Genomic DNA, 14,557 nt, shown 5'->3' with positions numbered 1-14,557 from the left:
CATATTTCATTGCAACAAGCATGGAAACAAACAAGATCAGGGTTTACTGTGACAAACCATGCACAGCTGTACTGAGCAGAACTGGAAAGCTTGGTGGAAAAGGACCGTATTTGAGCCTTCTTTGACACTGCTTGTCCAGACTTTACATGGAGGTTTTAAATCCATGTCTGCGACCGTTTATCTGTGACTTTTTAAAACTTTCTTCCTTGAATGTGTCACTTCTTTAAGCTCACTTAAGTTGCTTAAAAATTTCTTTATCAGCAACTTGAATGGTTGGCAGAGCAAAAGCAAAATAGTTTGGCATTTTGTCAGCACTTCTCTACGCAGAAATCACTTCCTGTCTCTAATCTGGAGTTCTTTTCGCTGTGATGTGGCATCATCTCCAACAACCTATATGAAAGAGAAGTCCTAGAGTTGTTATTAATCATGGAAAGTTGAGTTACTGGGCATACATACTATATGGCTTGTGCTTCACAGTGATAAACTCGTGAAAAGTTGCTAAATGTGACAGATAGAAAAACTGTCACTTTTACAAATGTGTTATTTATCACAGGGCATTATGCGGCAGGAGATCAATCTGTACACCTGTTGTGCTATAAATTTCAAAACGCCTCTTCTATGTTGTCTCACAGCAGGTGTGAGTAAAATAAGAGGAGAGAAAATGATATTTTTCCCAGTTAGATAGAGTCAAAGGAGTCACATCTGCTATATCAAATGTGTACTCTTTCTTGCCTTTATGGACTAATAATGCTACAGGTGGTAGACACAGAAGTGTTAGTGAGTTTTTATATTTGAGATTAATAAAGTCACGTTGATCTGAATGGGAAATAACTTCTCAGCTTGAGAGACTGTTGCTTTTTCCATCATCATACTGCACACAACTTCACTTTTTTCTCTAACAGCTCTCATAGGCGTTTTCTGACAGAGCAGGCAGCTGCTTCATATGAAAAACATCTGCTAAACACACTCAATGCTACCCACCAGCACCAAATAACAGATTGACAAGGTTGGCAACTAGCTGGTGAACAAAGTGGAGAATTTTGCAATGGAGTGTACTTCCCCTTGGAGCTGGTGGAATGATACAAAGATGAGTGAATATTGGCAAACGTGACTTTAATGAGTGCTAATTTTGCTCTTTGTCTGGTAGAATTGTAAATACACAGCTGTTAGCTCTAAATGTTAACGTGGCATCTTTACAGGGTGATAATATGTTAATATTGTGTTTACAGCTTGTAGTGCTGCTCCCATATGGCTGAAAAATCAGTTCATAAAGGGATAAGCAACTTTGTGCATCTGCAAGTCAGAGGAAAGCTCCAATCTTAAATGCTTCAAATGACTGAAACTTACGTTTTATTGCAGCCAAACATACTGCAGAGACACATGCAAACAAAGCTGCAGCTTTTAAAGAAAGGTTTATAAGATTTAGAGTGGATTTTCCTTGTCACACTTCATCTGCACCTACAAAAAAAACACTGATTACCCTGATGCAGGCAGGAAGTAAACCCTCACTTAGCCTTCCCAGCAAGACTTAAGAAACCTGAGTGGAAAGCTGTCAGTCAATAGGGGTGCACAGGAGGGACAGAGGCTGACTGCGTGTTTTCGGATGGATTTTGTAACTAAAAAAATCAATGCCTGAGTGAGGAGAGGCCTGCCTGATGAGAATTGGGCATGTGTGTGTGTTGTTAGGGCTCAGATAAAGAAGGATGGAGCAGCTGCATGGAGGGAGGATGGATTTAAGAGGCCACTGGACCAGATTTATAGAGTTTCAAGAGAGACCGGGCAACATGTGGGGACTTTCTGCACAGAAGTCAATACATCCTGAAAACCCATTGTATGTGGACAGACTCCCCCTCTTCCTCCTCCACACCTCACTTCTCAAGTGTGACTGATTCTGTTGGTCTAACTCTTGTTGACGGCTCGTCTCACCCGCCCCGAGGCTAAGCAGGGCATCATCGATTATCTATGCCAGTCACATATCCCAAAAAACCACTCCAGCATTATGTTTATCTGTGAAATAGCTTGCTTTTGCTTGGTCAGTCTCTAAAAAGACTCTGCACAACATTCCTGAAAATACTGGTTAGAGGAAATGTGTATGTCTCTGATAACTTGTTTTGTAGTTCCAGATGCATTGGGATTTAAATCCGTAAGGAAATAAAAGCTCCTATTTGATGCATTACTTTTGGATACGGTTTGATGACAAAGAGACCGAGGGCTGCCACCAATGCGAGCACTTTCAAATTAAAATACTTCCCTGAAAGTATTAAACTCCACGACATGCCTGCTGCAAATGGCAATATAAACACTGATTTCCAAACATCAAAATGTGTTTCAAACACCGGAAGAAAATCTACTTAACTGAAAACAAATTTGGGTAATGAGGTGAGGGAAAAAGAAGGAGAAAACGCGAGCGTTGACGTCGTTCTCCAGGCGATGATGGAGTGAAATCAATGGGGCTGCAGTCTATCAGGGAGGCCAAAGCTAACTGTTTTCCATCACAGTGTTGTTGTAAAGCCTCGCTAAATGAATCAAAAGTCTTCATTAGGAGGTAGATTGGTCTCTTGTGAGCACGGGAGTGTACACACATTGATCCTGCAAGTGATGGACGACAGGGGAGGGACCCTCTCAGACCAGATGGTGAGCGAGTCAGGCTGCTGGCTGTTTGCAATATCCTCTGATGTAATTATTCAACTTCTAATGTTGTTAGGTGGAGAATTTAGATGGAAATCAGAATTTTGCACAATAACTGGGGGGTTTAGATGCAGTGAGAAGGACCAGATAAGTGATAAGTGAGTAAAAAAGAGAGGAGAATGGAGGAACAGATGCTGATAAGAATGACAAAGCATCCTGTATTTTCAATGAAGCCAATTTAGGAGGACTACATAAATAAAACTGCAGTATAATAGAGATATATGGTGAGCTGGAAACCAATTATACAAGACAAATCTGTAAAGCCAATGTACAGTTATTATAGCAGCACGTACATGGCCAGTTTTATGAAGTGCAGTTATAGATAATTGAACTATTGAGGCACATCACCAAGCAACAGTGCAGAGGAATGCGCAGCATGCGTTCAAAGCAAATTAATTGCATGAAGAGCAACACACGCAAGATACTGACAGGCAATTACGCACACGTCACCTCGTGGCACAGCCCCTAATGATCGAAAAAGCTGCATCCACCTTCAAAAGCTGCATCAACCTGTTGGGGAGGGGGAGTCAAAACAAAGCACTGAACTTTGGCAACACACTCACGGTGCTGAAATTACGCGGCCCACACAGCTCCCCCTGGTATCGGCAGTACAGCAGCATCTCCTCCAGCTGGTGTCCCAGCCGGTCCAGCAGCTGCCGCATGGACGGCTGGGACTCCCGTGGAGGAGGAAGAAAGTGGTTAAAGTCCAAAATCCGTGAGAGCGGGGACCAAGGCGGCTCTCCCCCGGTGCTCTCTCCTCCGTCCACCCTCAGAGGTGTCAGCGCCTCTCTCGCTGCGGGTGACACCTGCCAGTTCCTCCCAAAAAGTCCCAGCCACCTCCCCGCGCTGAATATGTCCGTCTTCTTCATGCGTCGTGGCAGCAGCAGGTTCTGGTTGCAGATGGTGACGGCTGGGAACACGAGCCTTTTCGCGTAAACCATGTGCGCTTTGGAGTAAACCGGAGAGGAGAGCAGGTACCGCACTCTGTTAGACGACCAGGTGAAGAGCAGAGCCAGAGCTGCGAGGAAAGCCAGCAGCCACGCCACCCTCCGAGGGTAGGAGCCGCTGAGGAAGATGTGCCTCAAGCCATGCAAGGTGGTGTGTTTCAGGAAGAGCTTCCCGGCTTCGGCGAGGGAACCCGGTGATTTTGAACCCGGTTTCGATCCAGATGAGTCGCACTGGCACATTTTGGAGGAAGGCTGCAGCTGCTGCGCGTACTCTACATGGGTCACATCTCAGTGAATGAGCCTGAACTCGCCTCTGCGCTCTCAGATGGCTGCTGTGTGTCAGAGACTTTGGAGAGAAAAGAGAGAGAGGGAGAGAAAAGCGCGCGCAGCTTTGCTGGGTCCTCTCACGCGCTCAGCAGCAGCTTGTGGCTGTGATGAGGGCTATTTTTTCAGCGCTTCTTTAGCTTGTCCGCAGGAGCGGTTTTGGTGATTTAGGGGCTCCAGGCATAGTTTGAAACTATTCTCTTCCACATTAAGCCAAAGACAAACACTACGAGCGAAAAAGAAAATGTTAAAAGCACTTTTTTTCCCGGTAAAACTGCAGGAATTACCTGAAATCTGAGTACCTAAATAGCCAACAGCACTTGCTCCAAAGCTCAAAGAACAGCGTCGTAACTCAAAATCACTCATAAATATTGTAGCATGTCTCTAGGCCAGTGTAACTAACAAAAAGAAAACATGTGGTCACTGTTCCAGCACTTTCCATTCTCCTGCCACAAAAATCATACATTTCCATGTATGCATACAGTGTTACTTAGACGAAAAAAAGTATTACAAATGTTCGTCGACTATCGTTGTCTTCACAAGGAAGACGAGACTAAAACTAGCTAAAAAGAGATCTTTGTTGACAAAAACTCGGACAAAAATTCTAGCTTAGTGTTAGTCAAGGAGACTTGAAATGCAGAGGTGGGAAAAGTACAAGAGTATTTCAAGCAAAGAAAAGTACTGGTGTAAAAATCATGTTAAGTAAAACGTATCTAATTCAAAGTTCACTCTGTAGCTACTGAGGAGTTGTACAGTAAAATATGATCCTTTCAAGAACCACAAGCAAATAAATCTCAAAATATATCTCAAACCAGGTTGTTTCAGTAGAGTCCCACCTCTATACTGAAGTAAAATACACAGCAAAATTGACAGTGTTGATTCAAGTCATGCAGAGTTAATTGCTGGTCTACACCAGTTAAACTAAACTTTTAAAGTGTTAAATATTTTACAGTATGGCAGGGTGGCAGTAGCTCTTGGAGTCTGTAGCAAGGTCCGTCTCCTCTGGCAGAAACAAAGCAGAGTCAGCCTCATTGTGAGGCAATGCAAACTGATAAACTGTGTCCTTTAGATTACCTAAAGTTACAGACAGGAACCTCTAACTCAGTGGATAACTTCACTCATGGTGCAAATGTGTTTCACAATAAAAGGCACAACCATCTATGAGAAGCATGACCAAAAAACCCCAGCAGGGATCACTGTACAACAGGCAACATCCAAACACAACTAAACACATCTAAACCAAAGACTGTAGAAAGAATTGGACAAACCCTGTGTGATGTCAGCCGTTTGCTTACAATAGGCAGACTCAAACTGCTCTTGAAGCCAATCCACGACAGCTTCCATATTGGTCTCAACCGCACTTTGGATAAACCTAATGGCCCGCCCACTAAGCTCAACTTCCTGTCTGCCAGCTAGCATTCTGGTTGACAGAAACATAGTTTCTGCCTGTCGAGCTATCTGTCAATCAAATGAGATGTGACAATCAGTCCGCAGTGAGGTTTTTCCTAAATATAATTTAAACGATTGTGGTACAAAAAAATTCACCCCCTGTACAGTGAGAGCACATGAAGACATTAGCTAATGAGACACATTTGGTTTTATGAACCAGGCTGTAAACCAGTTCATTTCTAGTGTAAAACCGGCTTTTTAACAGGTGTTCAAACAGGACTTTCCGTGTTCCTGCAGCCAGCCTCAAATAGACACTTGCTGTATTGCAATTTTTTTCACTTCTGCATTGGCTTCATTTTTTAGGACCGGAGGTTGCCGCTTGATCTAAACACTCTGCCCAAGGGCATGATGGGAAACTCCGCCCACACATCCCCCAAATTTGAAATAGCAGTGGATGTAGCCTAGATAATTTCACTGAAGACCATTTCACCCAGACTGGAGTTAAAATGACACTTAAGGAGTTCATATTAGGTCTGACATGTTTAACCCTGAGATATCAGCACTTTAGTTTCTGATGTGTACAACAGCTGTTTTATCATGTGATGTAGAATCATTCTCTGCTGTTTAGACAATAGAGCAGAGTTCAAGAGTACTGTATTCAAGAAAAAAAAACTTACTTTAGGAGAAGTAAAAGTATTGATTTCAGAATGTACTCAAAAAAGTACAATTACTGGGGCATGCAGATGGTTGGGTGGTTTAAGGCGTGCACCTCGTACGCGGGAGGCCTGCATTCGAACCCAGCCTGTGGCCCTGTGCTGCATGTCTCCCCCCACTCTCATCCCTGTTTCTGAGTCTATCCACTGTCTTCCTCTATCCAATAAAGGCATGAAAAGGCCCCAAAACAAATCCTGGGATGTGTTAAAAAAAAAAAAAGTACATGAAAAACTCAATTGCAGTAATCTGAGTGAATGTAATTAGTTACTTTCAACACCTGCTGAAATGTGACTAAATTGTGCTAAAATCAATGACATTTCTCCACTGCCTATATGAGGTATGTAAATATGTTTATCAGTGTATTTCAAAATAATGACAGTGTTAATTTAAGCAACTAATTTGAATTCAACTGTAGCGTTAGAGTTTAGATTAAAAGTTTTAGTCAACAAAAACTCATGAATACTTTAGTTCAGTTTTAGTCCATTAAAAGTCCTTACATTATAGTCTTTACATTTAGTCACAGCATTTATTCTCTTTAAACTGACTGTATAATCCATCTTGTAAAATTGATACAAATTCAAATAACTCATGATCAATATTTTCATTACTTTAAAATACACCTAAGAAAATGCTGACATAATTTAAATTCTCTCTGGCCAGTCTCTCCTTGTGTTTTTTCCGGGTTTGTATCGTACAGTGGAGACACATCATGGATTCTGAATGCCTAACAGTCAAGCATTAATGTTTCAGTCTTGTTTAAGTCTCGGTGATGAAAACTGAACTTACTTTTTGTCAGATTTATTTTTAGCTAGTCTTGTCTTGTCTTCTTCATGAAAAAAAGTTAGTCGACTTACCTTTTAGTCATACTTTTAGTCAACATAATTAATACTGTAAAACTGTAAAATTAACACTGTGTATTGTATACAATGTGGCTCATTTAATCAGTTCAAAGAGAACACTGCAACTCAAAATAAAGAGTAAAATGTAAGGACTTTTTATTGACTAAAACTGGGCTAAAATGCCCGAGTTTTTGTTGACTAACTAGATTCAAACAATCCAGAAGAAACAGAATAAAATGTGACTAAACTGAAAGGCATTTTAATCTCAAGACCACTGAGATTAAATTCAAAATAGTTGCCAAAATTAACACCGGTTGCATGCCACTTTCCCATGGATTTACTTAACTGTAATATGATTCATATGAAGACATGGGAATTTTTGATGGTCTTGATCCCTGCTGTTAGGGCCAGGGGCCAATATCCAATATTTGCATATTCATGTAAGCCTAAACCAATATCTATACTGAGATTTACATATGAAGTTCAGACCTAAAACTTCAGTCCTAAACACACTCTTTAAAGTTTAAGGCTGAACAAAGAAATAAACTTTAGTCTGTGAAACACACTTCAAAGTTTAAAGAATGAGGCTGAACCAAGAAAGATTTAGGTTGATGTAGATCTGTTGGCTAGCCTAAAATGCCACAAATAATTCGCACATTCAGCCAATATCAATGGCCAATACAGGCTGATATTCACAGTCAAAATATTGGGTGCAAATATAGGCAGAAGTGTTCATATCTGCCGATACCAATAACTTCCTTTATAAATAAATGCCAATACCAAAACCATAGTGATAACATCATGCATTCCTAGCTTTCTGGATAATGAAAAATCTATTTTAGTGCTATTTTATTCACTCTTGGCCACTTATTTAAATTCAAAATGCATGTTTAATCATCAAAAGCTATTTCAAATACTTCACATTTCCACAAGCTCAAGGCGATTTCAGTACTTTACCTAATGGTAAATCCACCTTTTCCACAGGGGTGAGCAAAGTCACTAAGAATTATTAAACGTTTTTCTCTGCAGAAAAAAGGAGTTCAAGTCATTGTAGCATCAAAATTCGTAACAATTCAGAAGAAACTCTGCAGAGACAACAGGTTTAGTTACAACCTCAATCATGTTGTAATTTCAAGTTCCTTCTGTTGGCATCCATATCTGACTTTTCCTCTCTTCTCTATCTCTTCAGCTCTGTTTGCTGAATGAAATCACTGTGAGCTACTGAACATTTGTCTTCCTTTTCAAGCCAACCACACACATACCTACAGACATGCACACACACAGTACTCCACCACACGCATCCACCATAATCCCTCCAGGCTCGCAGTTTGTATTCTTCCTCCAAATTGAACGTTGCATCACAGAAGGTAATGCTGGAGAGACTCTAGTCATTCTCATTACTGCTCCACCAGTTGAATGTTAAACACTGCACGTCCAAACCAAACATTCACAGGGGTTAAGCACCCATTTTGGTGACGCACAGGTGTAAACAAACTGCTGGTTGACATTCCCTGCTGTCATTTCTCTGATGTCATTTAGTAGAAGATGTTTAGGGGGGAAACAAAAAAGGTCAAGATACTGCAGGTAAATGAATGCAAATCATGATGCACATCTTAAAAGCTCCCCCCTGAAGTCCCAAACAGCCTGAATCAGATTTAATGGGTTTTCTGACCCTTGAGCCCTGTTTTAGGCTTTGATGAGAAGGAACCTGTTTGAGGTAGGTGACGGATACTTGAATGCACCACAGAAGCAGTATGTGAACGCTATCTCACTCTCTCTTGGGAGGGAAGATGGGTAAGTGGTGGTTCATGCTTGGTTGGTCGCCACAGTGTACCAGTTCTGAGAAAAAACTGGGCGGTGTGCAGAACTGATTCATTCTTCCTCCTACTTACCCGTGCAGAGTGTGCATCTGTGTGTAGTTTACGCAAGGTGAAAAGGGTGAGCAGGAAACTGTTTCCAATGAAAGGAGAAAAAGAGCATGAATGAGGTGAATCATTTTTTCTCTTCCAGGATACATCATGTCTCATGCAGCTTGGGTACAGGTAATTACTTAACTTTGGGGGAAAAACTGTGAAATCACAAAAAAAAATCATACAAGGCAAGAAACTGGGACAGTCAGACTGGTTGTTAGAAAGAGAGCGGCTTTGCAAGATCTTTAAAGTCACTTCACTGGTAGGTAAAATAGAAACTGGAAGCAGAAACAAAAAGGTCTGCAAAGTGCCAGGATGCTGAACTGTGACTGACTTTCATCAGAAATCTAGGTGAAAGTTTTACTTTTCAAGTTTCTCTTCTTGCTTTAATTAATTAATTTAATTGCAAGGGCAAGGCTGGATTATGGCAACTGCACCAGACTTGGAGCAGCTATAAGGAACTTTGATTTTTTTTTGTCTGTTTGTTGACAAAAGCTAGGCTTCATCTCTAAGCTGATTCATTCTTGTACTGTGTGCTGGGTATTAGCTGAAGAAATCTCCCCTTCTGCTTCACTTTTAACTGTTTTATGTACAAAATCTTCCAAGAGAAGCTCTCATATTCCCAACTCAAAAGACTGGATACAATTAACTCCCTCTAAACACGCCCATTAACGTCATAGGCATAACTCTACTTGCAATCATCGTTTCATTCATTAAAGTGTCCTTAAAAGGGAGTTGCTGCAAGCAAAGATGGTGGTGCACTGAAAACTAAGAGGCACATCTGTCCCAGCAGAGCTGTTTTTTCTTATATAAGTCCTCTAGAATTTAAATATGTGGAAGTTAATACTTCATCGTTGAAATACAGCAGCTGCTGTGACAGAGACTGAATGACAGCTTGAGTGCAACTCCAGACTTAACTGATGGGTCTGCAAGCTTGAGCATTAACTGTTTTATTTCCTGTCTTAAACCATATGGTGCGAAGGCAATTTTGAAATCTTATAGTAACCTTGCCAAGCAGATGGATTGGCCAGATTCCATGTCAGGTAGATCCATCTTGCAAAGTTATTATCTCAAACAACTGTGCCAGGTCTGAGCTGACCAGACGGACCTGACCACTCAGGACAATTTGTAGAAGGAGACCGAGGTGATAGCTACCAGCAGGGTTTAGTTGTGTTTGAAGCTTATAGCAATGGCTGCAACAGGTGTAGCTGCAGTTTTATTAGAACTGGACCACATTTCTTTATTAAATAAAAGCAGAAAACAGAGCTAAAAGCTTTTTCATGACTGAGAGGATGTTTTCAATCTTCTCCTGGCCCACTCTGGCATGAGTTTGCAATAGTCACAGGCGGGGTTATGTTTCACTGTAAAGCTGATGTATACAATGGCTGCCACCAGTGTTTTGATGAGCTCAGATGTAGCTAAAGTAAAGCAGCAGCTCTATCAAAACTGGGCTACATTTCTGTATTAAGAAAAGGGAAATGAGCTTTTCTTGAAGGTGAAGATGTTGCACTCTTCATCTGGCCTTGGTATGAGTTTTATCAACCAACAAGCTCCACAGTTCCTAAACTACAACAGCACCTGACTGTCGAGCTCAGGTTACTACCAGAGCTGTGCATGTCTACTACCTCATTTTATCTTGTCACTCTGATTGGCCCATAATGAATATGACAGAACATTTGTCCAATCAGATTTTTTTTTAAAGTTCCTGCCTTTCTCAAACCTATGGGAGGTTTCCAAGATGAATGGTAAATATATTCATGGATATTCAGTGGATATATGATACAGTCTATCTGATGAGTGAGGTTAGTCAAATGGGTCCCAAGGCAAAAATTCTCACAGGGACCCCTCTAACCACTGTTCATCTCAATCATGTCATAAATAATCTTACCTGAATAAAAATTTTAAAATTCAACACTTACTGAAAACTAATTTACAAAGTTTACATTATTATTATTTAAATATAAAGACCATAAAAACATATAATAAAAAACAAATCAGAATGATACAAATGCCAGAAAAACACCCTGCTTTATTGTTAACCAACGTTGTTTATACCCACATGACTAGGACTAGCAATGGCAAAATTCAGTCATTTAATATTATATAAGTGAGTGCTGTCAGACAGGGCCCCCTTAGGGAGGTTTCCTACTGTCATTGCAAATTTTGCAAACTCAAGCCACGACCGTGGGTTCATGTTTGCTATCCTTCATGGGCCCTCTACAGGCCTAAATCCTGGGCAGCTGCCTGTGGACAAGCAGTGCCTCTGTTTCTGTGCAATGATATTTAATTTAATCAAAATGTTCTGAGATGCTGATTGAATGAAATGCAGACTGGATTTAAACTTGTGGAAGGAACTCTTTGATTTGTTGTTCTGTTTGTCTTGAAATAACAACAAAAAGAATGTGTTAGGCTGCAAAACAAACTGGTATGTTTGAACTTGGTCAAAAAAAAAAAAAAAGTTTGCTTTTGTTGTCTGCATCCCATTAAATGCTCTGGCTGGATGTTGCTCAGTGACAGCAAAAAGCTCTGCAAAATACAAAACATCAGACTTTTTCACAGTGGTTTAGTTTGCTTTTAAATGTCAAAAAGTGGCATTAGTATTAAATTAGGCCTGTTTTAACCACTTAAAATGCCTTATAATTGGATTTCAGTTCTACAATCTCCCCCCCCCCTTCTAATTCTGCATATTAAAATGGCCACAAATGATGGATTCACTGGTGATTAAATAAAAGGTTTTTCAGCTTTGGTCTGTTTGTGTCGCTGACCAATAGCAAGCTTCTCTGACAGCGCTGACCTTTGATTCAACCTGCTCTGAGGAAATACAAACTGTCCTCCTAAATACCAATGAGTTGTGAAACAAGAGTCGATGTGTGAACTTACTGTCCACTCAACCTAATGAGCTCGCTAATGGTCAGTAGCGCTTTATTTTCCCTCAGCAACAACTTTTAATTTAACAACATGATGGTTAGTGGTGGAAACAAGGCCAGAGGTTGAAGTAAACAGAAGAGCAGAGAGAAACGAGGGACAGTTTTGAGGAGCTACTTTGGATGAGTAGTGGTAGCATGGCAGGCTCATAAGTTAAAGTAGGTCGGCAACTAGTACCCTGGGAATATGAATGAAATTCACTGAATTTCAAAGCTTCTAACACAGAATGTTTTGTTTTTGTTTTTCTTCAATACTGTCACATTTGACACCTTTACTGTTTGCCAGCTGGTTTGTCCTCATACAAAATAAGGCCTTCGGTTGATCTTAGCGTTACCTAATCCTAAAGCCTAAATTACTTAAAGCCAATTTTGTATTGGCTTTGAGTAATTTAGATTTAAAAACATTGTGGCTGCCAATCATGGTTTTGAAACACCTTATTAATTAAGTCAAAAGCAAAAAGGACACAAGCACATTTTGTTTAGAGGGAACATATCAAGAAAACCCACTTCAGTCAGAAACACTCCTGTTGTACATTTAACTATTTAAATGTGAAATGGATAAACAGTTTAACTTGGCAGAGAAGGCTCTGCTCAAAAGATGCTCCCTGGGTTAGTCAAGCAGCATGCTTTGACATTCCATTATAGCTTTATGCTGTTAAGGAGGCTGAGGTGGAGGAGGTTAAGCTTTGCCAGCAGCAAGTACATCAGCATTAATGCAAGCAGGGTTAAGCGAGGAATACTTCATATCTGATTGGACCGCTGTGTTGAGAGAAAGATCAGTGATTGGCTTTGGAAACTGGGAGGCGATGATTAGGATCAGTTGGCCATCAGCTGATCACAGCTAGGCATTTAAGTTCCACGCCCTGCATGAGCATCTTTTGTTAGTATTTTTGCACGTATATAAGCTAACTTAGTGCTTTGTTCATAGTTCATGTCTGAAAACATGGAATCTGATAACCTTGAAAAGCAGATTGGCCAGATTCCCTTTAATTTGGCAAATCCATCTTGCAAAGCTGAAAATGGATCTAATCGAGGAGCTTCATTTGAGGAAAATAAGGCAGTAGCTAGGGGTGTTGTTCAATTGTACTGACAGAGGGTAGCAATGGCTGCCACTGGTGTAGCATTTAGCCCTGAGGTAGCAATGGTATGGCAGTGGTTTTATCAGAACTGGCTACATTTCTTTATCAAAACAAGAGCAAAGAGCCAAACCGAAAGTTTTTCGGCAGATGTTTTTGCACTTATCCCAACTGGCCTCAGCATGAGCTCCACTGTTCAGTAGTGCCTGTCTGTCAAGCTCAGGTTACTACTGGAGCTGCCCATGCCTGACTACCTTGTTTTGTTTTGGTGCTCTGGTTGGCCCATAATGCATTTGACAGAAAGAATGGTCCAATTATCGTCAATGAAAGGTCCTGCACTTTTCAAATGCCTTGAAAGGAAGCTTTCTCAGATAAATGTTAAATATATCCTATGCAATGGATATATTAAGCTGTCTATCTAGTGTGTCGGGTCAAGAATCTGACTGTTTGTTCAAAATTTGCACTCACTGTGATGTCACAGTGAGATTAAATACATCAATGCTTCTCAACTAGTTGAGCCGCAATACCCAATATCAGCTCCCAAATGAGAAATTGTGACCCAAATTTTTTATACTTTTTGAGCAATCACATTTATTTAATGGACATTAGAGAGTACAAAATGTGGCAAAACAAATAGACACAACAAAGCAAATTTCTTTTGGCACATACTAGTCACCCACTGAAAGACCTACTTTTGGATACTGACTCACCAGCTGAGAACCACTGCATCACACTATAAAAGTACCTGCCAGTCACCTGGTATTCGACTCTAAGTCTCAAACCATAAAGAAGAGGAGCAAATTGAGTAGAATCTTATTTGCATTTAAAGAGACAAAAGTGGCCACTCTGAGACAGGCTGTGAAGAGCTGGTTTATACAGGGTCAAAAACTACCCCTTGGGCTTGCAAAGTACTGCCATGTCACATGCTTTGTGGCTCTGATTCCTAGTAGTTTCAAAATACTCTCCCTTAAAAATCCTGCGTTCTTGATTTATTTTCATACTCTAACTCACAACAGGCTGCAACACAACAACAAGACAACAGAAAAATCATGGGCATTGACCAAAGACCATCCACTCTACAGCAGATTCAATCCTAGAGACAACGTGACTCAGGAAAAGAAAACACAGAACAAGTTGATGCTAGAACTTTTCTCTTTCTTGAACTGACATTGTGTATTGCATGCAGGCTTTATTATGCAGCCTTGAGACTTTCCTTACAAATCTGATAGACTGTTTTTTATATTACACTTAATTGTTGCTTTATGTTTGTTTATCTGCTTTGGTGTGCTTTGTAATTCTTGTGTTATAGTCTTACTGTGTCTGTTTTGTTAGCACTGGGGTTCTTAGGGTGTTTTTTTTTTATTTATTTCTGAAGCTCTGCACCAAACAAAGCTCCCATGTGGGATAATAAAGTTGATCTAAATTTGAATCTGCTTGATACTCGTCCACAACCATGATCCTCGCACTCCTACTTTTCTGCCTCACTGAATAGAGGTCACATCACTTCCTACATCGGTGTTATTCTTAGTGATACCGGGCTACTTTTTAATCCAGTGGATGCCTCACCCACCCACAGGCTACATGACACTGTGCACAGAGTGTACATGATTTGAGAGTCAAGCATTCCCAGGAACAGATGAGATCACGCAACCACCAGCGGTTTAATCTGTGTCCATGTTTCTGGCTCCAGCCTTCTTACTCGTACTTCCCACTCCCTTGCCTGCATAAAACACATCATGATGTCTC

General features: G+C 40.6%; 1 protein-coding gene across 3 annotated transcripts in view; it reads right to left on the bottom strand.

Annotated features, from left to right (window-relative positions):
• asic1b (acid-sensing (proton-gated) ion channel 1b) overlaps window positions 1–14,557 on the bottom strand; it is a 308,291-nt gene that overhangs the window by 47,797 nt on the left and 245,937 nt on the right. Inside the window, exon 1 of one of the 3 annotated variants that reach the window (XM_041783361.1) lies at window positions 3,252–3,970. The exons of the other annotated variants lie outside the window; for them this stretch is intronic. Coding sequence (XP_041639295.1) covers window positions 3,252–3,875 — 624 coding nt within the window. The 5' untranslated portion in view covers window positions 3,876–3,970. Of the gene's footprint in view, window positions 1–3,251; window positions 3,971–14,557 lie in introns of those variants that run through there. 3 annotated transcript variants of the gene reach the window in all.

Source organism: Cheilinus undulatus, linkage group 3 (assembly GCF_018320785.1).
Source record: "Cheilinus undulatus linkage group 3, ASM1832078v1, whole genome shotgun sequence".
Classification (NCBI taxonomy): Eukaryota; Metazoa; Chordata; class Actinopteri; order Labriformes; family Labridae; genus Cheilinus; species Cheilinus undulatus.
The sequence above is the reverse complement of the archived record's forward strand: the minus strand, read 5'-3'. Positions and strand labels throughout refer to the sequence as shown.